The 27,933-nt window shown below is 49.1% G+C and overlaps 1 protein-coding gene across 1 annotated transcript in view; it reads right to left on the reverse strand.

The window, feature by feature from the left end:
- CC2D2A (coiled-coil and C2 domain containing 2A) overlaps positions 1-27,933 on the reverse strand; it is a 432,763-nt gene that overhangs the window by 74,226 nt on the left and 330,604 nt on the right. Inside the window, exon 28 of the mRNA XM_086964074.1 lies at positions 22,051-22,227. Coding sequence (XP_086820200.1) covers positions 22,051-22,227 — 177 coding nt within the window. The remainder of the gene's footprint in view (positions 1-22,050; positions 22,228-27,933) is intronic.

Here is a 27,933-nt window from a genome sequence, read left to right on the forward strand (position 1 = left end):
CCAGGAGCTGTGGGACTAGGGAATTTGTCTGTGGAATGCCCGCCACATTATGTCACTGTATGCTGACAATGCACTATTCTACCTTGCCTCCCTCGTGTTGCATTGCCAATATTGCTACGAATATTGGATGAGTTTGAAGATTTCACCGCCCTCCAACTCAACAGAAACAAATTGCTACTGCTTCCCCATGCATCCCTGGTCAGAACACCCGTGACCCATCTCCTGAACATTGGCCTGCGATAGGAGTTGGCACAATTGATACTTGGGGATCAAAGTGGTGCACACCAAAACACAGCCACTACACCTCAAGATGGACAGGGTGCTGGACACATTAAACATGTCAGTGACCTTTTGGAATGCACTGCCCTTCTCACTGATGAGAAGGCTAGCTATTTCCAATATGGTGTTATTGTATATTCTACAAAACTCACAATTCCCTCTTCCCATGAAGGTATTAAGGCAATTGAATTCCATCCTCATTTCACTATTATGGGGAGGGCAACAGACAGCGACAATATGGCAACGCTTCGATGAGACAGTACTGAAGAGAGCCCAATTCCACTGAGAACTCCAAATCTGGACTAGGCAAATGATGGGTAATAGGTACTTTCAAGCATGAAAGGAGGGTGTTTGTGCACTACTTGGACACCTATATCCTGGAGAGACCTTCATAACATTTGAACAAGCCTGCAAAGAATTTGTACTCGGCCCTGGGCACTTCTTACATCATGCAGCACTATCTGAGGTGGCCTAAATGACTTGGTCCACTTACCCCGCCATGCCTCAGCCTGGGAATCTTGATGTCCAGTGGTGCAGGATGGCATTTGATCACATTGCATTATAAGGGAATGCGAGCTGACACAGTTGGTCCCCCATTGTGGACCCGTATGGCTTGGGATGAAGACCTAGACACTTCACTGGATGATGGGAACTGGACTCATATCTGTGACCTTACCCACAAAGTCTCATGTAATGCCCGCTTTAAGCCGGTACACTACAATTTCCTACACAGGACCAACCTAACCCCCAAAGATCTCCACCTCATATCCCCAACTCAACCAGACAGTTGCCCACATTGTAGTGTCAGTGGGGTAGTCTTTCTATGCTTGGCCGAGCAAGCCAGACAGTGCAGGACTACTGGACCAGTTGGTGGCAGGCGTACAGAGGACAACTCACCTTAGACTAGAACACACACCTCTGAATTGCCTACTTTGTAATGTTAAGCAGCGAAAGGTGCTTAAGATGGCCTACAGCAGTTGGTGCTTGTGTTGGGCAGACGCAGAGTCGCGGTCACCAGGATGGGCAGTGAAAACCCGAACACTGGAATAGGAGCTTACAAGAATGGTCACTGGCAGATGAGACATACATGAAGATGAGAAGGTTTGGGCGAGAAAGTGGAGAAAGACCTCTTGGTCTGGCGAAACGTATGTGACATGCTACTAGAACAACATGCAGGCACCGACTCCACTGACAGCCTCAATGTTGATGGGTGTGTGGGCGATGATTCGGATTCAGGGAGAGAAGAGACCTAGCATTAAAAGTGGTATTGCGAACTGCTAGGAGCACTATGTCACACCTTGGTGTGATCTTGACACAACAAGTAAGTCATGGATGGTTGGTGGAATGCCTTCTCATGTTCAACTTGTCATGTATTATAAATAAAGGTGTTAAAAAAGATCATGCTGAGTCACCACTATCCCTGAATCATTTTAGCACTGAATCAGCATTTTCTCCAAAATGAAGTATGCAAAAAAGTGAAGGATGGAAAGCCTGAATTAATCTCAACCACTGGGGCCGCATCCAAGTCCATTGTAATTTTGCACACCATGCCACCTCAGATTGGGCCCAGGCATACGCAAATCAGTCCTAATCCTGCTCAAATTTGAACAGTCCAGCGCGAGTGGGGATATTCAGGGGATAGTCTACAGATCAGGGATCTGTGGTTGGAAATATGCATCAAAAACATTTGCTTACAGATTAAAATACATGTATTTTAGACACTGTTGTGGATTTGCCACTCTTTCAAAGCTAGCCACTCCAGCTTCCGCCTTCCACCTTCCACCGTCTGTCGGTCGTTTGCAACCCAGGGTCAACAGCCTAACATGAGATCTGGTAAGATCCGAGGGAGCCAAACGATTAAGGGAGGGCCAAATAAGCGAAAACAAAGGACTAAGCCATCTAAGGGGGAGATTGAGGCTCAGACAGACGTGTCCAAAGCTATAGAGAAGAGCCCCCTACCAGAAATAATTGACCTAACGGTCTCAAGGGAGTCAATGGAGCCAATTCAGGTCCAAATTGCTACAACCAAACAAACAAGAACTACGATGAATAAAGAAGGGGGAAATAAAATGAACATAACTTTGGTTCAGCCTAAAATTTATACAAAATTCTGTTTTCTAAAGAACCCAGGGGACGTTTTATTTTCAAAGATCAACAAAGTATCAGGCCTTCAATCGCCTCTTGAACCATTCCAACCAACCTTAAACCACCATCCCAGCGATAGGCAGCCCCGACTGGACGACAGCTACAGCAATAGCATCGGTAACAGCAGAGGAGACAAAAGTATAACATCTATAACATCACCCCAAAAAACTTCAACACCTCAGCGCAATAATATGAAAACGGGGCAAAAGCTCGAGATGGCAGGCACCCCGGCAGGACGGAAAATGTCCATAGACGCCAATTTAATACAAATACATCGGCCAAAGGAAGCCATGGACATGCTGCCATCAAAATTGGAGAAGAACATCTCTAACATCAACAGTAACATCGAGAATGTCAGCATGAGCAATGAACTAGGCCATGAGGGTCACATAAGCAATAATGAAGAGGGCCTGAGAAAAGAGGAAACTGTAACCGCACCAGCACGGCCATCAGAGATGGAACCCTCATTAGTAGTCCTTGATACAACAAACAACGAATCCACACTAGTACCCAAGGCGTCAGAAGGGACGCGAAACAAAGATGCAAGCCAGAAGATTTGCCCTCCAGAGGTGATCGAAATCTCTTCTTATCTAAGGAAAGAGGACTGGGAGAAACTCACGGCGGCTTACCCCAAAGACCTGAGCACAAGTAGGTTGGCCAGTGAGACATCAAAATGTGGAACGGCCCCCCTGCAGACAAATATAGCAGGAATGGAGGGGCCAGAAATAGCGCAACCCTTCAAAGTGCCACTCACGTCCAAAGAAGCGGGGCTCAAAGAGTGTTATGGAAACCAGGATGCAACTCCAGCTCAGGCTAGACAAGAAAGCGCATGGCCCAGTCTCCTTAATACAGTACAACTCCTGGTGGATGCATCACATTATCAATCGGAGAAAATGGACGCCCAATTAACGTTGTTAGACACGCTGGCAGTATTCGTAGTTGCAATAGATGGGAAGCTGGGCACGTTAAATTCGCTTCTTCAGAGTAAACTTAACCAACTTGAGGATACCAAAAGGAGAAATGGCATTGAGTGTGAATGTGGCCCAATTATTGACAAACTGGCCACCCTGCCAACACTAATGTCAGACTTATGCGGACATCTTAAACGTTCTGCCGAACATCGTCAGAAGATCAGCAGCGACGTACTGGGTTGCCCAAAATCAAATGGACCCGGCAAAGTGTCTACTGCACAAACAGGGGCGGCTGAGCTGACGCCACCCTCAGCAAGGACACCGCTGCCAAACGGCATGATAAAACATCAAAGACCTGTGGCCATGATCATCCAAGGACGGAAGAGAAAACCCAGGACACAGGGGAGAATAGGATGGAGCTAATAACGCCTCTATCAGTAGGTGTCGAAGACGACGCGGACACAAACCAGACACAAACCAGAAATTAAATGCCAAACAGAGGAGAGCGAAAAACGCAAAGGGAGAAAACATAAGCTCTGCTCTAAACGTGAAGGCTTTAGGCAACTTTTTGGGCAAACTAAGACCGCAGAACAAAGCACGAGCAACCTGGTGGAAGCAATATCAGCGAATCGTGAACACGATGAAAGAGGTGGCACGTCTGAAGACATCGCCCAACCAGCAAATAAAAGCTCAGTGAAAACAGCAGCTGATCCACAAAGTAATCAAGCTGTGGTGCCTCAACACTCTGGGTCCATTACTTCATTGGCCGACCCTGGGTCATGGAACCGGCTAACGCACAACATCCAGCCTTGCACAAAACCCATGGGAAGCCCAAAAGCTTCTATAAGCCCAAGGGGAGAAAAAACAGGAAGACAAGATCTAGGACTCATGAAAACCAAATATTAGCCATCACCAAAGAAACTGTGTCAACTTATCTACAGGTGGACCAGACAATGTCAACAATTGCCCCTGTAGCCCTGACTTCAAACAAGCAGCTTCCACGCCACGAAACCTCTGATCCAATTGAATGTGCAACGGATCAAATCTCAGCATGGGAGCACAACCGAGAGGGCTATCGGGCACCAGCAAATACAACAAGTAATACGATGCGGACAGCAACACTAAACACGGACAACGTATTTGGAGGTGCTATCAATCAAGGGGAAGTTTCGGATGCCACATGGTTCACCCCTGACTTTACCTCCAAAGGAAGTCACGACATCCTTAACAGAGGCAACATCTTGCGATTATTGTCCCACATCCCTTCTTTGTCATTTGTGGCAAGCTCTGACCTGAAGTCTATTGAATTTATAGCTACGGAAGGCACAGGAAAAGAAGCAACGAAGGCGATCTGGGCTTCGGTAGACCTGACACAAAAGATCCTAATGGAATCCGAGACCTTTAAAAACTGGGGCATCACGTTGAAGCCCTTTACAAAGCCACGATACCCGGACGTACTGTGCTCTGAGAGAAGCCTGAACCTGAGGGAGCATGCAGAAGGCAGTCAAATCTCAGTTCTCAGGGGTGCTGTCGGGCCAAGTTGTACTGGTAGAAACGGGTTCATCGAACTCACTCTCAGAGAACGCCTTGGACACAAGCCCCAAACGGGTGGCAGGAACAAATACAGTTCATGAGAACCATAACAAACAGCAATTGACAAGTGCAGCGGACAACAACGGAGCACCTACAGGATCAATTGCGCTTATGTTCCTGGAATATAAATGGCCAAGCATCCAAAATGCTTGACTCGGACTTCATAGCTTATATTCGATCCTTTGACTTAATTGCGCTACAAGAAACCTGGCTTGCCGAGCCCCCGCACCTGCAGGGGTACCTACGCTTTTTCTCCGGCGCAAAGAGCTTAGCCAAGTATGGTCACTTAAGAGGAGGTTTGGTAATATATGTAGCTACAACTAGCTTTGTGATGGATAAAGAAACCGGGCCCTCGACGGCAGCTGCACTCGCAGTTAACCTGACTCTGACAACAGGACTAGGCAAAACAATGAATAACTGCATCCTGTTTAATGCTTATATTCACCCCAAAGGAAAGAAAAAAGCAGCGGAGGAGTTATATGCATACATTGAAGAGTGCATCACGGGGGAAAAAACAGCGAACTTGGTACTCACTGGGGATTTCAACCTCAATCTTATGGGAACAATACAAGCGGAGGGTATCATGGCACAAAATACATTCTGGGCCTTACCACAACAAGGTAAGCCACAAACAGCCAATCAATCAAAACTGGGAAAGAAGGTACTCGAGGCATTAGAAAACTTCAACATCAGGGCATTAAATGGCAGGTTTGCAGGGGATAACCCGCCAGTCTCAACTTTTCACTCAAGAAAAGCGAATAGCAAGCTAGATTATACCTTCATGTCACTTCCACTCTTCCAACTCACAATATCTTATCAGATAGGGAACCAAACAGATAGCGATCATTGCCCTCAGGAAATCACTATGGACCTTGCTAAACCAACTTACGAGCGTTCGACGGCTCCTAAAGAGTCCATCTACACCGTAAACTTTAAAAAGATCAAGTATTCGGCCGTAATGGGTGAATTTTTGATTGGACTGGCAAAGCAACATTATATGGAGCGAACAGGCCCCAATGAAGTAGCGAAATGGGTGCAGTTTACTACCACCCCGGGGCAATATGCAACAAGCCCAAAGTGCGCATAAGGACGAACAAGCTGGGCACCCTTCCCCAAGCATATAGAGGGAAAATTAAAGAAATGAAATACTCAATCTCTAAGTTAATGAGAGCAGCACAGCAGGACCACAATAACAAAAGGATGCTGTATCAACTCTCTAAATTAAAAGCTTCACTAAAAAAACTAAAGTGGGAAGCAAACAGAACTATAGAGGAATAACTTTGGGCAACACTTCATAAGGACATAAAAAAGAATGACGGTGCAAGGTTTTGGAAAACAATAAATTCATTAACGCACCCTGCAAAAATGGAGATTACATCAAACATCACAGAGGCAACTTGGGCAGTATATCTCGAAAACCATTTTAACTGAGATCTGTCGGCCAATCAGAACATGAGCAAACCTTTTCCTGTACGAGCCCATGATGTCGGCAATAGGCTACAAAGGTGCCCAATCGACCAGGACACGGTGGGGGACACAGATCATATATTACTGGAACCCATAATAAAGCGGCAAATAAAAAAAGGAAGAAGGGAAGGCGCACCGGGTCCAAACGGGATTCCGCCCGTCCTCTTCAAACAAGATATGGACTATTGGGCAGAGGCACTTGAACCCCTTTTTCGGGAGATCAGGTACACTAACATCTTGCCAAAAACTTGGAAGGGCTCCATCATTGCCCCCATTTATAAAAAAGAAGACAGGGGCCTTCCTCAAAATTAGCGACTAGTTGCCCTAATCGATAATGATGCGAAGTATTTTGCAGGTCTAATACTGGAAGAACTAAAGGCATGGGCCATGAGGAAATCTCTTATACCTGTTAATCAAACAGGCTTCGTTAAAGCAGCGGGGACAACAACAAACATACTGATGATGGGTATGCTTATAGATAAGGCAGAGATGAAAAAATTGCCCCTGCACTTCTGCTATATTGACTACAAAGCGGCATTCGATAACATCAACCGCAATCTACTATGGACAAAACTCAATGATTGGGGTATCCAAAAAAGGTTTGTTGGGGCGTGGCCGAGACAGCGATGTGAACAGTCGTGTCTCGTGTGAGCTCCGTCACCCCGCTGCTTACTTGAGCCTGTTTCAGCGGATCCCGGGGGGTTTCTGTCCCTGGGGACCCTCCAACCACTGCTGACACTGCCGGTGATCTCTTCTGGTGGCACTTCACGGCTGGGCAGGTTCGTGCTGTCAGCGACTGGAGCTCCGGACCTGCCGCGATCGGCTCCCTGGCCGCCATCTTGATCGAGGGCCTGCTGCCGAGACGTCCTGGCTGGCTCCTGCCGAGGGGACCTGTGCGGCGGACTGAGTGCGGCATCGGAGCTTCCCTGACCCCGCCTGCGACCATACCCCCCTAGCGGACATGCCTGCTGCCGCTCTAAACGCCGAGGAGACTGGAGCTGGAGCCGGGCTGCCCCCGGCCGGCTCCCTGGCCGCCATCTTGATCGAGGGCCTGCTGCCGAGACGTCCTGGCTGGCTCCTGCAGAGGGGACCTGTGCGGCGGACTGAGTGCGGCATCGGAGTTTCCCTGACCCCGCCTGCGGCCATACCCCCCTAGCGGACCTGCCTGCTGCCGCTCTAAACGCCGAGGAGACTGGAGCTGGAGCCGGGCTGCCCCCGGCGGAGAACGCGGCAGCTGCCTGGACGCCGCACTCACGCGAGGCCCCGGCTTTTGGCGGGAACGACAGGCCCGGGCTGCAGAGATCGGCGGAGGCCCCCTGATTGCGAGGTCTGGCAGCGGTTCCACCGACGCGGGACACACCGGTGAGCAGTAGCGTGCCGCCCCCCCTCCCCCTGTCTCTTCCTGGAGGGGCCCGGCGTTGGCGAGGCTCGGGCGCGGGTCTGCCCGCCGCGTTCCTCCCCTGGCTGACTCCCGGCGGCGGCGCCTCTGGAGGTGGAGGGCCGGCTCCCCAGCGCAGAGAGCCCCCGCTTGCGTGCCCCCAGTTACCCTGGACGTGTTGGCGGGCTGAGGGGCTGATCGGGGCCCATGTGTGAGTGAGGCAGGACCTCGGAGGACTCAGGAGCTGCAGAATCCGCCCCAATCCGACCCCTCCCTGAGGCCCTGCTGAGCCCAGTGATCTCTTGCCGGGGCAGCCCCCTACCTGCCTTACGGAGACTCCGGGGGGCCCCGCCATCTTCTGGCACGCGACCGGCCGCCCCTACCTTGGGCCTGCTGTTGCTGGGACACTCAAGTGGACCCTCTTAGGCGCTCACAGGCCGCCTGGACATCGTGCTGAGAACAGGCCCCTCATCAGGCGAGAGCGGGTGGTCGTATCCCGCCTTAAGCTATCGGGGGCCTTCCGCCTGTGGGCCCCGAGCCCTGAGACATCTGTTGCGGACGGCTCCTTGCCTGCACGCTGCTCTACCTGCCCGGTTGACCCCCCGCTTCAGCAGCACTCCAGCGCCCTGGCCCTCAGCTGTCTGACCTGACCCTGCTTCGGGCTCGTGGAGCCTACATCCCTCATCGCCATCTTCTACCACGTGGCCTTGCCCCCTGAGCGTGTACCTTGGACTACTCGGCCACTGGAGCGCCGACGCAGCCTCCTACAGACTCTACTCCGACAAGGGAAGAGGGCTACGCGCATCGGCTGCCCCTACCCTCCACAGTCCCCCGACGCCCTAAGTGGATCATGACCCGCGGCAAGGGGAATAAACCGGACCCCCACCAACGACGACAAGGGGAACATCAGTGGCCTCCATGTGGGGCAAGACAGGCTCGCCGTCCTCTTCGGGGGGCCCCGCGTCGGCAGGGGGGAAGCTCCCGCCACCGACCGACTCTCCGCCGGTAACCCAGGCCTTCATGTCCTCCTTCATGGCCGATTTGAAGACGGAAATTGGGTCCCTCAGGACGGAGGTCCATACATGCGTCAAAGAACTACGCAGGGAAGTCACCGACCTTGGCGACCGGGTCGACGGCCTGGAAAAGACGGTCGACTCCCGCACCGAGGACCTAGAGCAGATCTGGCAGAGAGTGGCGACCCTTGAAGAGCAACATATCCAGCTCCAGATCAAGCAGGAAGACCTGGAAAACAGGGGGCGCCGCAACAACCTCCGCATCCGGGGTGTGCCACTCGGGGAAGAGGGGACTGATACCATGGCCTACGTGGCCCTCCTCCTGCAAGCGGTGTGGGGTGAGGAGGACGCCCCCCCCGCGCCTCGACCGCGCGCACCGAGTCTTTGGAGCGGGAGGTAAAGCGGGCCTCCTGCCCGACATCGTCACCAGGCTCCATTATTTCACCGAGAAGGAGGCCATCTTGAAGGCGGCTAGGGATAATCCGGACCTGCGGTATGAGGGCCACAAGATCCAGATTTTCCAGGACTTGGCCCCCACCACACTCCATAGAAGGAAGGTCTTCCGTCCGGTCACTGAGAGACTCCGGACCCTCAACATCTCCTACCAGTGGGGCCATCCTTTTGCGCTCATCTTTCGGTGGGAGGGCAAGTGCAGGGCCCTCAGGTCCTATCGTGAAGCGGCACAACTGTTAGGCATGCTGGAATCCCCGGACCACAGCCCGACTCGCCCTCCCCTCTCGGAGAAGGCACCTCCACGTTCCGAATGGTCCGTTGTACGTAAACGTCGACGGCCCCCCCGGTGGACGCACTCTCTACCTCGCAGGCCAAACAGGACATCATAGCGCACATCCGTTCTCTTGAGGGCGACCGCGAGGAGCAGACCTCCCAGCCCATCGCCCCTGGTTCTGAAGATGGGGACCACCCCTTGACCCCGGAAGACAGCTAACCACTGCAACGGCGACCCAGACTGCCCTGAACACGCACTTGCCCCATAAACACTCTGGTCTGTTCTCGTGCACTATGGTGATTTCCCCCCGCTGTTCTTGGGGGTAGGGTCCCCCCTATCTCACTAGTGGAGGTCGAATGGACTGGACGACGCCCCTCACCTCTACCAGGCCACGAGCCGCACCACTGAGCCCCAGCGCTCTGTAGGCACCTGCATGGACCATGTACGCCCCACGGCTCGACGCACCCCCGGACTACCTTGGGCAGCGGGGTGCACGGACTCTGAGACGACTCAACTTTATTCCATCCACCCGTATCTTTGCCCCCTCCCTCTGTCCTGTAGGAAGTGACATTCCTGAGTTCATCCAAACCCTCGGGTAGAGGATGTCCGGTACCTGGGACATTGTGTACTGGCCCAGTTGGTCTGTTTTGGCTCTGCTTCTTCTCTGCGTACTTTCTCTTTTTTCTCTCTTTCCTTCTCCTACTTCTCTATCACACTGCCCTTTCTTACTACTCTCCCCCTGCGCTTGCGGAGGGGTGGCATGGTGGGTCCTGCGGGGGTTGGCGCGCCGGGGGCAAGACGAGGTGGCCGCTGCCCTCTCTGCGGGGGGGTCTGATATGCTGGGTCATGCGCGACTTCACTCCCCCCTAGTGCTATGATGGCGAACATTCCTGCACCCCTGAAGGTCCTCTCCCTCAACGTCAAAGGGCTCAATTCCCCCAATAAGCGGAAGCAAATATGGCGCTACCTCCTACACCACTCCCCTGACATTATCCTCCTCCAGGAGACGCACCTTCTTAGGGGGGACACCAAATGCATGGCACACCCTAGATACCCCACACAATTCTGGGCATCCTCTGACACCAAGACAGCGGGGGTGGCAATTCTCTGCAGGGCTGGCATTAGGCGGGGACCCATGAAACCCTTCAGGAGCGCTGACGGGCGGTTCCTCCGGGCCACGGTACAGATGGGCTCTGCACGGTTCACTCTAGGCTGCGTGTATGCGCCCAACCAGTCGCAGGACAAATACCTCCAGGCGCTTCTGCGGGATCAGTTCCCATCGGGCGATGCCAACGTGATCTTGGGCGGAGATTTCAATCTTGTTTGGGACCCAGAGTTAGACCGCGCGGGAGCCCCCTTCAGCGGTGCGGGAGCGATGTCCTCTACCCTTAGAACGCAACTTATTGACCTGGGGCTCGTGGATGTGTGGCGCTACCACAACCCGGGGACTCGAGACTACTCCTTCTACTCACACTCCCATCGGACGTACTCCCGGATCGACTACCTCTTCACTTCCCTTGAATTGGCCCGAGACTCCTTAGCTGCCGCTATCTCCGACATCTCCCTGTCGGACCACGCTCACGTGGAACTCCTGCTTCAGGATCCCCTGACCCGCGCCACTTGTAACCGCAGGTGGGGGCTCCCGCCGAGGGTCCTTCGGGACCCAGAAGACGTCGCTAGCATCCGTGACGCCATAGACTCGTATTTTGCCGTCAACGACACCCCCGACCTGCCCTTCCACACGATCTGGGATGCTTTCAAGGCCACCATTCGGGGCCACATCACCTCCCTGGCGGTGGCACGGCGGAAGGAAACGTTCAAGATGGAGTCCGACCTTGCTTCCGAGATCAAACTGGCAGAGGCCCGGGACCGGGACACCCCTTCGCGGGCGTCAAAAAGGACTCTCGCCAATCTCAGGGGGCAACTCCGCACCCTGCGCACCAACAAGGCGGAGCACTCCCTGTTAGCGCTCAAACAGCGGTATTACGAGGGAGGGGACAAGGTAGGTCGCCTACTAGCCGGCAGGCTGCGGGCACGTGTCGCTAGGGCCCACATCGCCAATGTCAAGCGGCAGGATGGCACCAGCGTCACCTCTGAGAAGGCCAAGCAGGCTGCCTTTGTCGATTACTACTCCTCTCTGTATGCTGAGGAGCCCACCTCTGCGGAGGCACGGGAGACCGTCCTCGCGGACTTCGAGGGGTCTCCACTGTCCCCGGCGTGTGCAGCCTCGTTGGAGGGTCCTCTGCTGGAGGAGGAAATAACGGAAGCTGTCAAGGACCTCCCTGTGGGGAAAACCCCGGGGCCGGACGGCCTGCCGTTGGCCTTCTATCGACTGTTCTTGACCCAGCTCTGCCCGCATCTGCTGCGGCTCTACGGCTCCTTCTCTGACGCCACTGGACCGTCCCCCGATATGGGTCTGGCGGAAATTGCCCTGATTCCCAAGCCCGGGAAGGATCCCGACCTCTGCGCCTCCTATCGCCCCATCGCCCTCCTTAACACCGATCTCAAGATCTACACTAAGATCCTGGCCAAACGGCTGGACCCGCTCATGCCGGGACTGGTGAACCCGGACCAGGTGGGATTTATACGAGATCGACAGGGGGCCGACAATGTCCGCAGGCTGGCGCACTTGGTGGGAAAGGTGCACCATTGGAAAATCCCGGCCTGCCTTCTCTCGCTAGACGCGGAAAAGGCCTTCGACCGGGTCGATTGGACCTTCCTACGGGCGGTCCTCAAGAAACTGGGTCTTGGCCCTAATATGATTTCCAGGTGCATGGCCCCTTACCTCGGGCCACAGGCCAGAATTCGGGTCAATGGCCAACTGACATCGCCGCTTTCGATTCACAGGGGAACGCGACAGGGATGCCCGCTCTCGCCGCTCCTGTTCGCCTTGGCGGTTGAGCCGCTGGCGGAGCTGATTAGACGCGCTCCTGACATCCACGGTATCCCCCACGGGGGACGCATCAACAAGGTAGCGCTATTCGCGGACGATCTGATCCTTACTCTTACGAACCCTCGGATATCCCTCCCAGCGGTGCACAAAGCCCTCTCACTGTTTGAGCAGGCGTCAGGTCTTAAAATTAACCACACCAAATCTTGGGCACTTAACCTCACCATCCCTGAGGAGGAGGTTTCCTTCCTGAAGGGGGTCGCACCCTACCGCTGGGCGGATGACCACATTAAGTACTTGGGTCTAGACATCACACCCCACCTCGACTCGTGGTCCTCCAGAAACTGGGCCTCTTGCCGCAAGGAAGTCCTGGCAGATCTGCGGAAATGGAAACCCCTGATGATATCCTGGCTGGGGCGGCTCAATGCGGTCAAGATGTCGGTCCTCCCCCGCATTCTCTATGTTTTCCAGTGCCTCCCCACTCCGATCCCGATCCACTGCATCAAGAACCTCCAGCGCGACCTCACGTCCTTCATATGGGGAGGTAAGCGGCCCCGGTTTTCGCAAAAAGTCCTTATGGAACCGAGAGATAGGGGCGGCCTCGCCTGCCCGAATCTCCTCCACTACTATTGGGCGGCACACCTCCGGTTCGTGATCGAATGGGGCGCACGCGAAAGCGACAAACACTGGTTCCACATGGACCGAGTAGTCACGGGACGCACCATCTGGGACTTGCCTTGGTTACCGCGGGTGGCGCGTTCCAGAAGCGCGTATATGGCAGTCCCCACGAGGATGGTGCTTGAGGTATGGGACCGAGTGGCAGTGTCCAAGGGTTTAACCACGTTCCCCTCTCCGCATACCCCCATTGCTGGCAACCCGCATTTTCCCCCTGCTGCCCGGACCCGAGCTTTCGAGAGCTGGACGCAAGGAGACTGCAGGGTTGCAGGGGATCTCTTTCTTGGAGGGTCACCTAAATCGTGGCTGGACTGCAGAGAAGAATTTAACCTCCCCCTAACCGCCAGCCTACAGTATGCGCAGCTGCGCCATTGGATCTCTGGAGCCGACATGTCTCAAGCTGCTTCCAGGGAGTATACCCCATTTGAGAAGCTGGCACGCTCCCTCGGGGGGTTGAAACGGCTCATCTCCCAAATTTACAATATCCTGCAGCACCCCCTAACCCCTCCCGCGCATCCCTATCAGAGGCAGTGGCAGACGGCGACTGGCACTGAACTCGCGCCATCTCAATGGTCTAGGCTCTGGAGTGACATTCCCAAAACCTACCGCAGTATTCCACAGAGGGAAAACGCGTACAAAATGCTAACGCAATGGTACTACACCCCCCTGCGCCTAAGCAAAATGTTCCCCACCTCCTCACCGCTGTGCTGGAGGTGTAGCTCTGCGACTGGTAACTTCATACACATCTGGTGGTCGTGCCCTGCCCTGGCTGTCTTTTGGAAGGAGGTCCTTAGTCACATTAAGAAGGTGTTGGGATTTCCCCTCCCTGAAGAGGTTTGTACACACCTGCTGGGCGTCCGACCCCCCACACTTAGAGCACTCACGCGCAGCGATTGGATCCTCACCCTCCACATGCTAGGCGCTGCCAAACAACTCATTGCTCTGTACTGGAAGCGGGCCGAGGCACCGCCGATAACTTCCTGGTTCGTGCGCCTCTGGCAGGTCCTGACCATGGAACTGCTCACGGCACGGATACAATCAAGGGGGGTACGATTCAAGGCAGTGTGGGAACCTCTCGTGCGCCACCTGTGCTCCGTTAGCTATGCCCGCCACATGCCTCCCAGGCTCCGCGCTCTACAATTGTTCGAGGACGCCCTCATCCTTCCTGATCCAAGCAGGCTAGGCCCTTAGTTGCTCCCCCCAGTGCTGGTTTGCGTTCCATGCCTCTTGTAGGCGACCGTAACTTTGCCCCCCTAGCCCCTCTCCGCCCCACCACTGCTCTTCTTTTTCCGACTTTTTCTTCTTTCTTGCTTGCCGCTCTGGCTTCCGCCCCCCTATGGGGCAGTTTGGTCCCTGTTGGGCCTTTGAAAATGTGACACCACTGCTCTCCTTCCCATACGCGCCTCCCCCGTACAGCGGCGCGTTGCCAGCGCACGACCACCTTCTGCTATATTTCTCCTCTAAGCCACGCGGCCGGCCCCCACGGGATTGTAGGCAGGGCGCTGTGTTAAGGATCTCAACCCCCCCTGGTTACCTACATCTACAATCCTACATATGCGCGGCCGGCCCCGATAAGGGGTTGTAGGCTTATCGCTGTGTTCACAATAAAAACAGATTTGAACAAAAAAGGTTTGTTGGAGCTGTTAATCAATCTACATACAGTCACTTGGATTCAGATTAAGGTGGGGGACGGCTCAATGCTGTCAAGGCGGATACAAACTAATAACGGCCTTAAGCAGGGTTGCGTGTTGGCCCCCACATTGTTCAACCTGTTCCTGGGGGACTTGGTGCCCCTATTAAACAACTGCAACTCACACTCGCCAAAATTAGGAGGCCTCAATCTACCATGCCTCTTATATGCAGACGACCTGGTGCTAATAAGCCATAGAAGAGTAGGGCTCCAAAACCTCTTAAATACGACCCAGAGATATTCTGAGTTAAATGACTTAACAGTGAACCTCGAGAAAACGCAAACAATGACAATCAGCAAGAACAAGGAGAAGAAAGTTTTCTCGTGGTACTGGAATAACACCCGTATCAAAGACACCTCGTCATACAAATATCTAGGTGTGAAGATAGACAGTGGTGGCCAATTCAGCAAACAAAGGGCTAGCATAAGAGGTAAAGGCCTCGCTCTGGCAATCACCTTAAAAACACTAAATAACAACCTCTCCGGCCCTTCTCTGACCCCTTTACTACATGTCATACGCGCCAAACTGTTACCAACACTAACTTATGGGAGCGAGGCCCACCGAGGCAGAGATGCCGTAACACTTGACAGTACAATCGTGTCGGCATTTAGAATCATATTCAGCCTTCCAAAGCGATCCTCCCCAGCACAGATCAGATTGGAGTTTGGAATTTTGGCACAACAGGGGGCATATATCTGCTCATGGGATAAAGTAAGAAAAACAACAGAAGGAACGCTGAACGAATATTTATGGAAAGAGCTAGAGCAGACCCAAAACTCACCAGCTGCAAAATACCTGGAAAAAAGCACAGTGAACACCGGGCTGGCAGAGCTCTGGGCGTCCCCTGCAGATCACAAAACACTCAACAAACTGGTGAAGAAATCGATCAAGCTACAGTCATGGGTCCAGGATAAAGCCATCCTACCAAAAAGATCTCACGCATGGATGGTATTAAACACATACCTGACACAAGCCTCCCAGCCTTATCTCGGTCTAGGTTATACAAAAAAAAAAACCTGTCCTTTTTAAGATACAGACTGGGCCTGCTACCATGCATCCTACACCTTCCTCACTGGCTGAGATCGAAAGCAGGAACACTATGCAGGCTATGTGGTATTGGGGCAGAAGACATGTTGCACCTGCTATGCTCGTGTGAGAAACTGCAAGAAGAAAGGAAGCTCCTGCTGAAACGCCATTTTATTCTACTGGGGGTACGCACACGAAGGAGTGCAGTGCTAACCTGCTTCTCAGCACAGGACCCTCAGCTGAGCTGCAGCTTCGTGAAATTTTTAAAAGCAGTGGAAAAAAATTACCAAAAATTGACCCATGAATAATCAACAAAACAGGACATATGATTTAACTTACATTGATGAACCATCTACGCTACAAATTTTAATGAATTTTATGGAAAACACGAATAGACTAACAGGCCTACAAAGTGGATGAGAAGTACAGAACGGCCAATGTGGGCGGCCGGCAAACAAAATCACTTTTTATGCTGAATCGTTTATGCTTATCGTACTATAGTACAGAATTGATCTTAAACGCATGTTTTTTATGAGCATTTTAACTTCCTTATTGCGTGTCACTGTATCGCATTGGTTTTAATTAACTGTGCAATAAACTATAACTAACTAACAGTGTCCAGGGCGGCATTGGGCCCAGGAGATTGGGCACATTCAATTTTTTCTCAATCCTGCATATTCAATATGTCTGTGTTCTTGGAGGCATCAGCAGGTAAAGCAAGCCTGTAAAAGGGCATGTTTTCCATGGATGTGGGTGAAAACGTCTGGCTGAGTTTCTAGAGCAGCTCAGCAAATTCCCCACACGCTCAGCTTCTCCATGTATTGGTTTACCATTCTGCATGTCAGCCATTGACTGGATGAGGCAGGATACCTGAAGGAAGGGTTCCAAAGCAGAGGTTGCTGGCTACACATGTCCCTACATTCACTGCTGCCGTTTCCACCTGGCTCCTGCTAGTCTGGATGTCACAATGTAATCGAGTTTTTAAAGGTCCCCCCAACTCGCCCTGCAGGTCTGGTCTGCTTCATGTAGGTGGCTCAACAAATGTAGATGGTAGGGAGCATACGCTATGTTGTCAATATTCTACTAAATGCACTAGACCAGAAGGTCTAATGGATTTTTGCAATAAGTAAAATCGTAGTCTGACTCTGCCATTGTGTAAGTTCAATATTACGACTTTCTATCCATACAGGGTATTTATCGAAGGGCAGGGCCAGAAGGGGACTGGGCACCTCCCCAGACAGATTCTAAAATGCATACATCATGCTGCAACTGGGGAAAATTGACTAACCCAACGGTGCGATTTAGGAAAAGCTCAAATAAACTGTCTGAAACATTAGCAGAAATGCTCACCCAAACTCCTTCTGTAACTGATCCTGTTGAAAACAGCATGGATTCAGAAAGGCCCATAGCACGGAATCTGCCCTGACTATGGTTGTGAATAATATCAGGATGAAGGTGGACTCGGGCCAAACCACTGTGTTGGTATTGCTTGACCTCACAGCAGCGTTTGATACCCTGTCTCCCTCTACGTTAACATCTCGCTTAAGGGAGGCGGGGATTACAGGGGCGGCCCTGAGCCTTCTGCACTCTTTTCTTAATCTGAGAGAGCAGAGGGTCATGCTTGGAGAGTTCCTCTCCCCTGCTAAATCCTTGCAGTATGGGGTGCCACAGGGGTCGGCTCTGAGCCTGACCCTATTTAACATTTACGTGGCCCCCCTGGCCAGGTTAGTAAAATCGCATGGGATGGAGGTCATCTCATACGCCGATGACACGCAAATCATGGTGTCTCTGGCCCACTCGGTCACCACTTCCGCCGTCAACTTTAGGACCTGCATGCAGATGGTCTCGGAGTGGATGATTCAGAACTCCTTAAGGTTGAACGGCGATAAAACCGAGATCCTGGTCTTTGGCAAGGACCAGGATATTTGGTCGAGTGAGTGGTGGCCTTCATCTTTGGGAACGTGTCCATCTAATTCCCAATCGGCCAAAAATCTCGGCGTTCTGTTTGATACCTCCTTGTCCATGACCCTACAGGTTAATCGAACAGTGGCACCGTGCTGGGGAGTATTTAAGATCCTGAAAAAAATCGTGCACTATCTTTCCCCTCAAGCACGCAACCAGATAGTGGTCGTGTTAGTGGGTTCCAGGTTGGATTACTGCAATGCTCTTTATGCAGGTGTTAACAAGGGACTCACGCAGCGCCTTCAGGTTGTGCAGAACGCTGCTGCGCTTTGTCTTAGCTCTACCCAATGTATCTTCTGCCACGACAGCCAGAAAAAGCCTCCACTGGCTTCCGATACAACAAAGGATCTCTTTTAAGATCCTATGTTTGACTTTCAAAGCTCTCTCGGATGATTCTTCAAGCCCTTTGGGCTCTTTGCTAACATGTCATATACCTTGCAGGACTCTTAGATCATCTGAACTTGATTTGCTGGTGGTCCCCAGAATTAAGAAAGTTCGCTGGGGCAGTAGAGCTTTCTCTAATGTGGCTCCGAGACTATGGAATTCCCTCCCTCTAGATATTAAAGCTCTACCATCCTTGTTGCTTTTTAAAAAGGCGCTCAAAACTTGGTTGTTCATCAAGGCCTACTTGTAATTATCACATTCTACTCCTGCTAGATTTTTGGTTAGGTGCCTTGATGCCCCTGGGGCTTAGTAGCGCGATACAAATTTATATAATAATAATAATAAAACCGCACAGTGCGCAGAATGGGCCTGGCAAAAACGAAGCACAGCTTGTAGATGGGCTAGGAAGGTACTAGTCATAACTTTACAGAATCCTTTTTTTTTGTTAAACAGAGTGCATCAGTGTCTGAAACACATGAGAGTCTGAAGGTAAGAAGGTTCAGTAGAGTGGAATGACGTGCATGCACGGGAGCGGATCCCTACCTAATTTCAAAAGTTTATTAACAAAAAAGAACATGTGATTTTGCTAAGAGATACCTTTATAGGGCTAATGTAAATTTTTGTTGTGTAACTGTAAAGAGTACATAGGTCCTTTCTCAGAAAGTCACTTACAGTTTCTGGTCCAACACAAGCGGTCAACAATCATACCGATCTCAAACAGCTTAGTACTGTTGTGAAAAATGTAGCTTTTCCAGCAAATCAGTTTGGGTGGAAAATTTTGCTCATATTCCACCAGCTATCTAGAAGTTTAATGCCTTTTGGAAATATGCTTAGGTTCCGCAGAAAGCAATCACTGTTGCTTAAATCCTTGTTTTCAGAGACTGAAATAAAGCCACGTGTTAACAATTCAAACCATCCAAATGCTTAGTGTCAAATTTGTAGATAACAGGATGGCTCCTTTTGAAAAAAGTACCCTTGTTCAACAAATGTGTTATTTTAAATAAATAGAAAACCACTAACACAAATAACTGTAGGCGAGTAGGGTCTGCTTCCTATGTTTACCCCCACTTTTTGCTGTGTTTCACTGGTTTTTCGACTTTAGTCTGGCTGTGGCCCTGCCAATCAGGACCACAGCCTAACTGTTCTCTCTCTAAATTGATTGCATGTATTTTAGGTACATACCAGATTGGATACTGAGTTACTTTGTGAGCCCCTAGTATATGGTACCTCAGGTACCAAGGGCATAGGTACCCCAGAAGCCTACCAGGGGCTGAAGCATGTATTATGCCACCCCTGGAAAGCCTTCCAAAATGGCACCACGGGTCTCCACTTGCAGCCTGGGTAAGGTGGTGTAAGCACCCCTTAATGGGATATAGTATACCTATATCCACCATTTTAAACAGGCACATATTAACCTATAAGTCACTCCTATGGCAGGCCTTGACAATCCTGAAGGCAGAGTGCTTGGTTTTGTGTGAGAGGATGCCTTAGCATGAGCAGAGCCCCTCTGCAACTTTCGGAATCCCTTATAGCTGTTCTGTGATATGGCCATACCCTATACTCTTAAGTGCATTATAATCCTCGCAGGTAATGCGAACTTTGGTTTGGCTTTATCAAATCATGTTGTGTTTAATGTCAAACACTTTGGAATACTCCCCCCTCCCCTGCCAGTTCTGGCAGCGGGGGTAACATTCCACCCTTCTAGAGGGAGAAGACATGTACACACTTACTTTCCCGGTAAGAGTTTAAAGAGCCTCAGCATCACAAAATGATGGATGCTGACACAGACACACATCTGACCTGCTGCTGGATGAAACTCTGGCAGGGGAGGCCTGGACAATAGATTTCCTGCCCAGGGAGGTGCTAGCACCTCCCCAGACAGGCTTTAGTGTATTGGGGCAGGGTGGGTTGCATTCAGTGAAAGCTTTTCAGACACTGCCTGGGGCCCACAAGGTGCTCCATGCATTTCCCAGTTCAAACCGGTTGTTGGGGCACTCAGCCACAGCACTGGCGTGAAACTGGACAAAGGGGAAGGGGTGTAACAACCCACTCCCCAGGTCCTGCCATAGGTGGGACCCTAGAGTTAGTCCATCCCCTAAACTAATTATAAGTATAGGAACCCAGTCCCTGAGACTTTAGATAACCCTGGACGAAACTCTGAAGATGAAATCCTGGACCTTCGACATTCGATATCGCCTGCAAGATGGATGAAATCTCCCTTGAGGTCAAGGAGTGACCTCCCTGTTTAAACAGGCACCTAAGAGCATCTTGCCGGTCTGCATTTTCGAGGCTCCCGCCGGATCCTGAAGAATCTGCGACACAGGACATGGACTTCCAGACATCTCTGAGGCTGACACGGGATCCCAGCAAAGCTGAGACCTGTAGCCAAGACGAGCGATGTGGGACCAGAACTCCTGGACATGCTGCAAGTTTGCAAGTGCACCTACTTCTCGAAGTTTCCCGAAGTTGTGCATTGGGCTATTTGTTGCCCATGCCCTGAGCACCCTTTGAACCAAAGCTGAGAGGCCTACACTCCACGAGTGTTCCGTGGGCCTGCTTTCTTCACCGCAGCTCGAGGCTCCTTTGCAATCTCTAGTCCATTGACTAGTTGGTCCCCACGAAGGACAATCTTTTGTTTCTTGAGCTTTCCTGGTTGCTCCAGATGTGCTCTGACTCCCCTCCAACGAGTGAGTCCCTCAGACCTTGCTGGTCTGCACCGAAGCCAATTTCTGCATCTTGCATGGGTTGCTATTGCCAAGGCTTGTTGGGTCCAATCCGGATTCCAACGCTGCAGCGCACAACATCCTTCGTTGGACAGCTTGAATCCAGCTCCAAGTTGTCGTCGATGCCTCCTGGTCTTCATGGCTGAGAGTCAGGCTTCACCTACTTCACTTGAAAGCAACTGACATCGGCTGGCATCTTCTTGTCGCCATCCTGGTCACTGGCTAGTGACCCAGACTCTGTTGCCTCTGCTTTCAGGTTCTTCAGATCTCCAATCCACCCTTGGATCCACCTGGACACTTTCCTCTGGTCGCCTGCACCACTTCTTCGCAGCTTTCCATTGGAATAGACGGCGAAACCCGAAACGAAAAGACTCCTACGCACCTGGCTTCCCTGGGTGAGGTAAAACGAGTACTCTGGTGCTCCTGTGGGTCTTGACTCTTGAAGTGTCCTAGTCTAAAGGGGTTTCACCGCAGTCAACTCCTAAGTGTCCTTAAGCTTTAAAACTGTAAATTAAACTTTCCTCATAGAAGTCTATGGTGATTGGCGGCTGTTTTGACACTGCACCCGTCCCCTGTGGGTCTCCTTCATCCCTACCTTGGGTGGTTCCTGGTTGCCCCAGCGGTTCTACAGGCCCTAAACCTCACTTCTATCCCTCACGTGGTTCTTATACCACTATTTTGGTATATGGTTTGTGAGGCCCCTAGGGCAAAACGTATTCTGTGCTATTTACTGTGTGCTATTTAAAGTTCTTGTATTGTACTTTTGCTTCTAGCCTCCTAAAGAGACTAGAGGGGTTGTGTTTAGAATACATATATATTTGATATATACCTTGTGTGGTGTACTTTCATTTGGCCATTCATGAAAATATAGACTGGTGAAACGAGCTGCTATACATTCCTTCAAGACTTAGCCTGAAGGCTGCTCTCCACAGCTACCATTAGGATAGCTTTCTACAAGGTGGTCTTAAACCTACCATCAATAGGGGTCATTTGGACTGGTGCAAGGTGCCCACTAAAATAGTGAACATCATATGCCAGGCCAACTTCTCACAATAACCTTTCTCTTATCGCAGAAAACTGAAATTCACTCATCCCCTTTTGTAAAACTATAGAGGAAAAAAAATAAAAAGGTGAATGTTTGCAAACTAAAAAAAACACAATGGATCCATGCAGCCAAAAAATGTACCTTTTCTCGGACAGATTCTCCTGGAACAAGTGGAGGCTCAATGGTGACAAACAGTGTTAGATAAGAGCCTTCGCTTAGACTCTGGACGGTATCATAGCCGCCATCACTGCCCATATGCCGTTCTTTGCTGTAGCCAAGAAGAACTGGTGGGGTCTCGATCCGGAAGGTGCCATCAATCTAAGGAATAATAAATTTTTTTGAAAATCTTCAGTAAAATTTAAAAAAAAGTGTCACATCACAAAAAAATGCTGTCAAACGGTCCTTTGTCTTCGGCATTGAAAAATATTTTACACGCATTGTATTCGGCATAAACAAAGCATACTGAACAGAGGATATATATATATATATATATATATATATGTCGGATGGGCATTTGTCCTTGGATGTAAATAAAATCTCTACTCTGCCACCTATTTGAGGTTTTGGATCTGTTTTTCGCTGCTGTTACGAGGTTCGGAGGTCTGCACCTGGTGTTCCCGTCACCCATTGACGAGAGCAGGAACATTTTCTTTATATTATATATATATCTATATATATCTATATCTATCTATCTATATATATATATATAGTTCGGCGTGCACAGTGGTAAACTTTTGGTGCCTCTCAATGTGCTTGGGAACCACGCCGAACCGCCACCATTTCCTGCAAGGCACAAGCTGTGTTAACCAATGTGACTTCACATACAGCGGATCACTGAACGGGCGCAAGCTGTTAATTGGTGACTTCACGAACAGCATCTTCCAGTACTTACTTTGAGGTTGTGTGCCCAAGTGCGTTGTGGGAATTGTTGGCTGGATGGTAGGACACAGGAATGCTGCTTTTTTATTTTCACGAAGACATCGGGGAATGGGAAGTGAAGCTGCAGGCACGGCCCACTGGGGGCAGTACGTACGTGCAAGTACCTGCAGCATGTGAATTTGGAGCACCGAGACTGGGAGCACCGAGTTCATGGGAACTCCCCTACCTTCGCAGTGCCTGCGCCAATCGTAACGGGGCATTGCGCTTTTAAAAGTGGACAGCAGGAAATCGTGAGGAAATAGGCATTTGATAAAGGCACTCCAGCCGAAACCGGTCATGCCGCCCCTTAGCTGCTGGTAATAAAAGAACGTGTTCCTGGGAACCTGAGTGGACCTGCTTCTTTCTGCACAGAAAGGATCGTGTATTGTATATATATATATATATATATATATATATATATATATATATATATTCCAAGCGCACTGGGTCTTGCTGGGTACCTCCTCCCGTCGTCAGGTGGCGCGAAAATCGGCAAACCCAAAGCCGAAAGATTCAATGTACAATCCACAATTCTGCCAATGAGCAAGGTCGCGCACTCAAAGGCATTCAGTCAAAAAGTATTTATTCACCGGAATTCGCTACGCGTTTCGACACAACAAGGTGTCTTGATCACACGATAACCTTTCCCCCGTGTTGAACAAATTAAATACACAGTGAAGTTACACAAGTAGTAAACATAGATGATGTACATTTCCCTCAATGCATACAAGTTAATTACTTGTCGGCCTCCGATAAAGGGGGTAACATTGTCTTGTGGGGTAGAGACTTATATATTACTGAAGCCCTTAGACAATTAGAAGGAAGTGCTTTTTACTGTAAGTCCAATTCTGAAGAATACAATTCCAGTATCACTGAAACATGGGACAATTTACTGGAATGGAGAAATGAGGGACTCCTTTCATGGCAAGAATTTTGTTTCCTTAAAAAAGATTACCCCAAGATGCCCATTTTCTACCTTCTCCCTAAGGTTCATAAAGATGTCAACCAACCTCCAGGGAGGCCCATCATTTCGTCCATAGGAAGTATCAATGAGAACCTATCGGTGTACATTGATCACTTCCTACGTGAATATGTATGTCTTCTCCCATCCTACACCAGGGATACTACGGATATTCTAAATAAGATCGAAAATATGGTATGGATGGAAGGAGCATTTCTCATCACTATGGATGTAAATGCTCTATACACCATAATTGACCATGTCCAGGGCATGGAGGCTTGTTACCATTTCCTTAAACAAAGGGATATAGGATACAGAGACCATACATGCATGCTTGTTAACATGATGAAATTATGTCTCAAAAATAACATCTTCTTATTTGACGGGTCACTCTATAAGCAAATAAGAGGTGCGGCCATGGGGTCTGCTTTTTCCCCCAATTTTGCTAATCTGTTCCTAGGTAAATGGGAGGAGGAAATAAGGGGAGAAAAAGATTTTGAGTCAGACTTTACCAAAGTCCAAACCTGGATCAGGTATATTGATGATTTGTTCATCATCTGGCAGGGCACGGAGGCAGAAGCTGTACAGTTCATTGCAAAATTGAATTCTAACAGCTACAACATAACTCTGACTTATAACATCAGTAACAACAGTGTAGAATTTCTGGATACCACCATAGAAATCACGAATGGTCACTTAACATCCAAACTTCATAGGAAGGAAACATCAGGGAACAGCTTACTCCATGCTCTTAGCGCCCACCCTGATCCTTTGAAATGGAGTATACCATACGGTGAGCTTTTAAGAGCAAGGAGAAATTGTAGCTGCCCGGACAGTTTCGCTAAAGAACAAGAAACCATGCTGTCCAGATTCAGAGAACGTGGCTACCCAGAATGGGTCCTTACCAAAGCTGTTAAAAAGGTCAAGGAGATAGAGAGATCCAGTACTCGGACACCTAAAGCCAGAAGTGATTCTGCCCCCACTGACACCAGAATCATTACTACCTTCCACGAACAATCCAGTAAAGTCCAGAAAATCATTAACGAAAACTGGAAAATACTACAAGCAGACAACATCATAGGCCCAAAAATCACAAAAAGACCACAAATTACATACAGAAGAGGTAGAAACCTTAGAGACATCTTGGTCAAAGGTGATATCACTGAGACTAAATCACAACACATTGAAGGACTTAAGGGGTTCTACCCATGTGGGCACTGCCGGGCATGCAAAGCCAGTGTCATGGTCAAAGACATAGTAATCCCTGGTACTTCTGAACGCAAAAAGATTAAGCAATTCCTCACATGCACCACCAACTATGTCATCTACGTCTTAGAATGCCCCTGTAACATCAAGTACGTTGGAAGTACCACCTGCATGGCCAAAAAAAGAGTTCTGGAACATCTTAGAGCTATTACTAACTTAGATACCAAATACCCCATAGCCAGACACTTTAAAGATTTCCACAATTCCAACAATTCCTTGTTAAGATACTACGCAGTAGAACAAGTGAATATAGGTAAACGGGGTGGCAACAGGGAACTGGCCCTCCGTAAGAGGGAGTCAAGATGGATCATGGAGCTCGAGACCAGATACCCGGGGGGGCACAATATGGATGAGGAACTGGCAACTCATCTTCATAATGAATAATCGATGCATACTGTGGTTGTGTTCATTGCTAATCATTCTAGTTTTGAAGGCTTCCTGTAGGACAGTCAGCATGTTCTCCCACTGTGTACAGTTGTTCTTTTCTTCAAGTATCTTGCAAATATTATGTGTATCAGATATACTTTTGTATATATTTTAAATCATTTTAATGATGTTAATATTATGTCTCTTTCAGGAGAGTAGGATGGGGGACAGCACTCACTTTCATCACCTCACCACGGCCCCTCCTTTCTCCAGTCTGAATGGAAGATATCACGTCACCCTGCTAAAGATAAGACTTTCACTATGGGCACTTTTTTCCTCTCTTTTTTGAATTGATATTATTCGCGGTTTACATAGATGACTGCGGGACAATTTTCGCTTCCCTACACTTTTTCTGACTCTGAGGCACTAGACCGAATGCACTTACTATTGGAATGTATTCTGCTCCTTACCTGGGAACTATGAACTGAGTACCAATAGGGAACTTAACCACTGGTTTTGTTTTACCCTGTTTACTGGTGTTTGCATGATTACCGGCTTGGTAATATGTATATAATTTACTGATGTCAATGGTCCGTAAAAAAGTTTTACTGAGACTACATTGTCCAAAACTACCAGATGGGTCGTTTTATTTAGTATACTAGGCGAAATCACTTTTTAATTGGAAATTATCCTAGTTCCCATATATATTTTCCATTACAAACTGTAATGATGTATCACTGTGATTTATATCGTATTTTTTGATTTGCAAATACTCCATTCCAATATGGCCGACAAGTAATTAACTTGTATGCATTGAGGGAAATGTACATCATCTATGTTTACTATTTGTGTAACTTCACTGTGTATTTAATTTGTTCAACACGGGGGAAAGGTTATCGTGTGATCAAGACATCTTGTTGTGTCGAAACGCGTAGCGAATTCCGGTGAATAAATACTTTTTGACTGAATCCCCTTGAGTGCGCGACCTTGCTCATTGGCAGAATTGTGGATTATATATATATATATATATATATATATATATATATATATATATATATATATATATATATATATATATATATATATATATATATATATATATATGTTTTATAATAAACTATTGAAGTGCATCCCTATAAAATTAGAGTGCCTACTGTTTATGCATTAAAAAAAATCACATGCACGAAATCACACGTTGTTGAATGTCAGCGAGAGTATGTTTCAGAGTGGTGGCACACCAGAACCCCCAGCATAGGTAGAATAAAGGGAAAATAGGGGCTGCTTACATCACACTTTTATCACTTTTCAGCAGAAAACCAAGCACACAGCTTCTCTTTAGAAATAGTAACATTAAAAAAGTAACAAATTACAATTTGGACTGTTCAGCAAGGAAAATTAAAGAAAAAAAAAAGATTGTAATGTTATTTTGGCTTTGGACGTTAATAGTCCATATGATAAAACAAACCAGCACTATAAAGTATGAGATTCAAGGTGGGATGAAAAAAAACGAAACTGTTGAAGTACTACTTCTTAAGAAAGTAAAATATAATCAAGGGACTAATTCCTTGGTTTAATATTGTCTAACCAGCATTTTGGTCATATGATCATAATGGATTCACCTCTCTGGTAGGCTCACGAGGAACATTAATCTCTTTGGAAAAAAGAATCAACCAATAAGGACAGACTCAAAGCTCTCTATATGGGCTATAACCAAATACCTTCAGATAGCATTGTACTTGTTGATTGGTTTCAAAATATTCTCTTTTGAAGATTAAGTATCAAATTGTGTTATCCTTTGGTACAACTGGCACATTTTTACTCCATATGATTTGATTTGATTTCAGATTTGTAAAGCGCGTAGCTACCCAAGGGCGTCCCAGCGCTGACATTCGACCTGCATGATTCAGAGGGAAGTTTTTTATGGGAAGTGCCAGGTTTTCAGTAGTCTACGAAAGACCAGTAGGTTTGTTCCCTTTGAATGGGGAGCGGAAGGGTATTCCATAACTTTGGAGCATTATATGAGAAGAGACGTCCCCCTGAATGAGCTTTTCTTATTCTGGGGACACTGGCCAAGGAGGGGGAATCTGATCTCAACTGTCTATTGGAATGATGGGGTTTGATAAGCGGTCTCAAAATAGGGTGGCCTCTGCCATGAAGTATTTTGTGTGAGATACAGAGAGTTTTAAAGGTGATCCTCTCCTGAATTGGGAGCCAGTGCAATGATTTGAGGGCGGGTTTGGTGGAGCATCTGGATTTTGTTCCGGTAAGGAGCCTGGCAGCGGCATTCTGTGCACATTGTAGTCTGTTGATGACCGATGATGGGGCACCTAAGTACAGGGCGTTTCCGTAGTCCAGTCTAGAGATAACTAGCCCCTGCATAAGCAGTTTCCTGGACTGGAAGGGGATTAATGGAAGGATTTTTCGAGCTACCTGTATGAGGCCAAACAAGTGCCAGCGGTTTTTCTTGCTTGGACTTTAAAATTGAGGTCCTGGTCCATCCAGATACAAAGGCT

Source organism: Lissotriton vulgaris, chromosome 3_2, assembly GCF_964263255.1.
Source record: "Lissotriton vulgaris chromosome 3_2, aLisVul1.2, whole genome shotgun sequence".
Lineage (NCBI taxonomy): Eukaryota > Metazoa > Chordata > Amphibia > Caudata > Salamandridae > Lissotriton > Lissotriton vulgaris.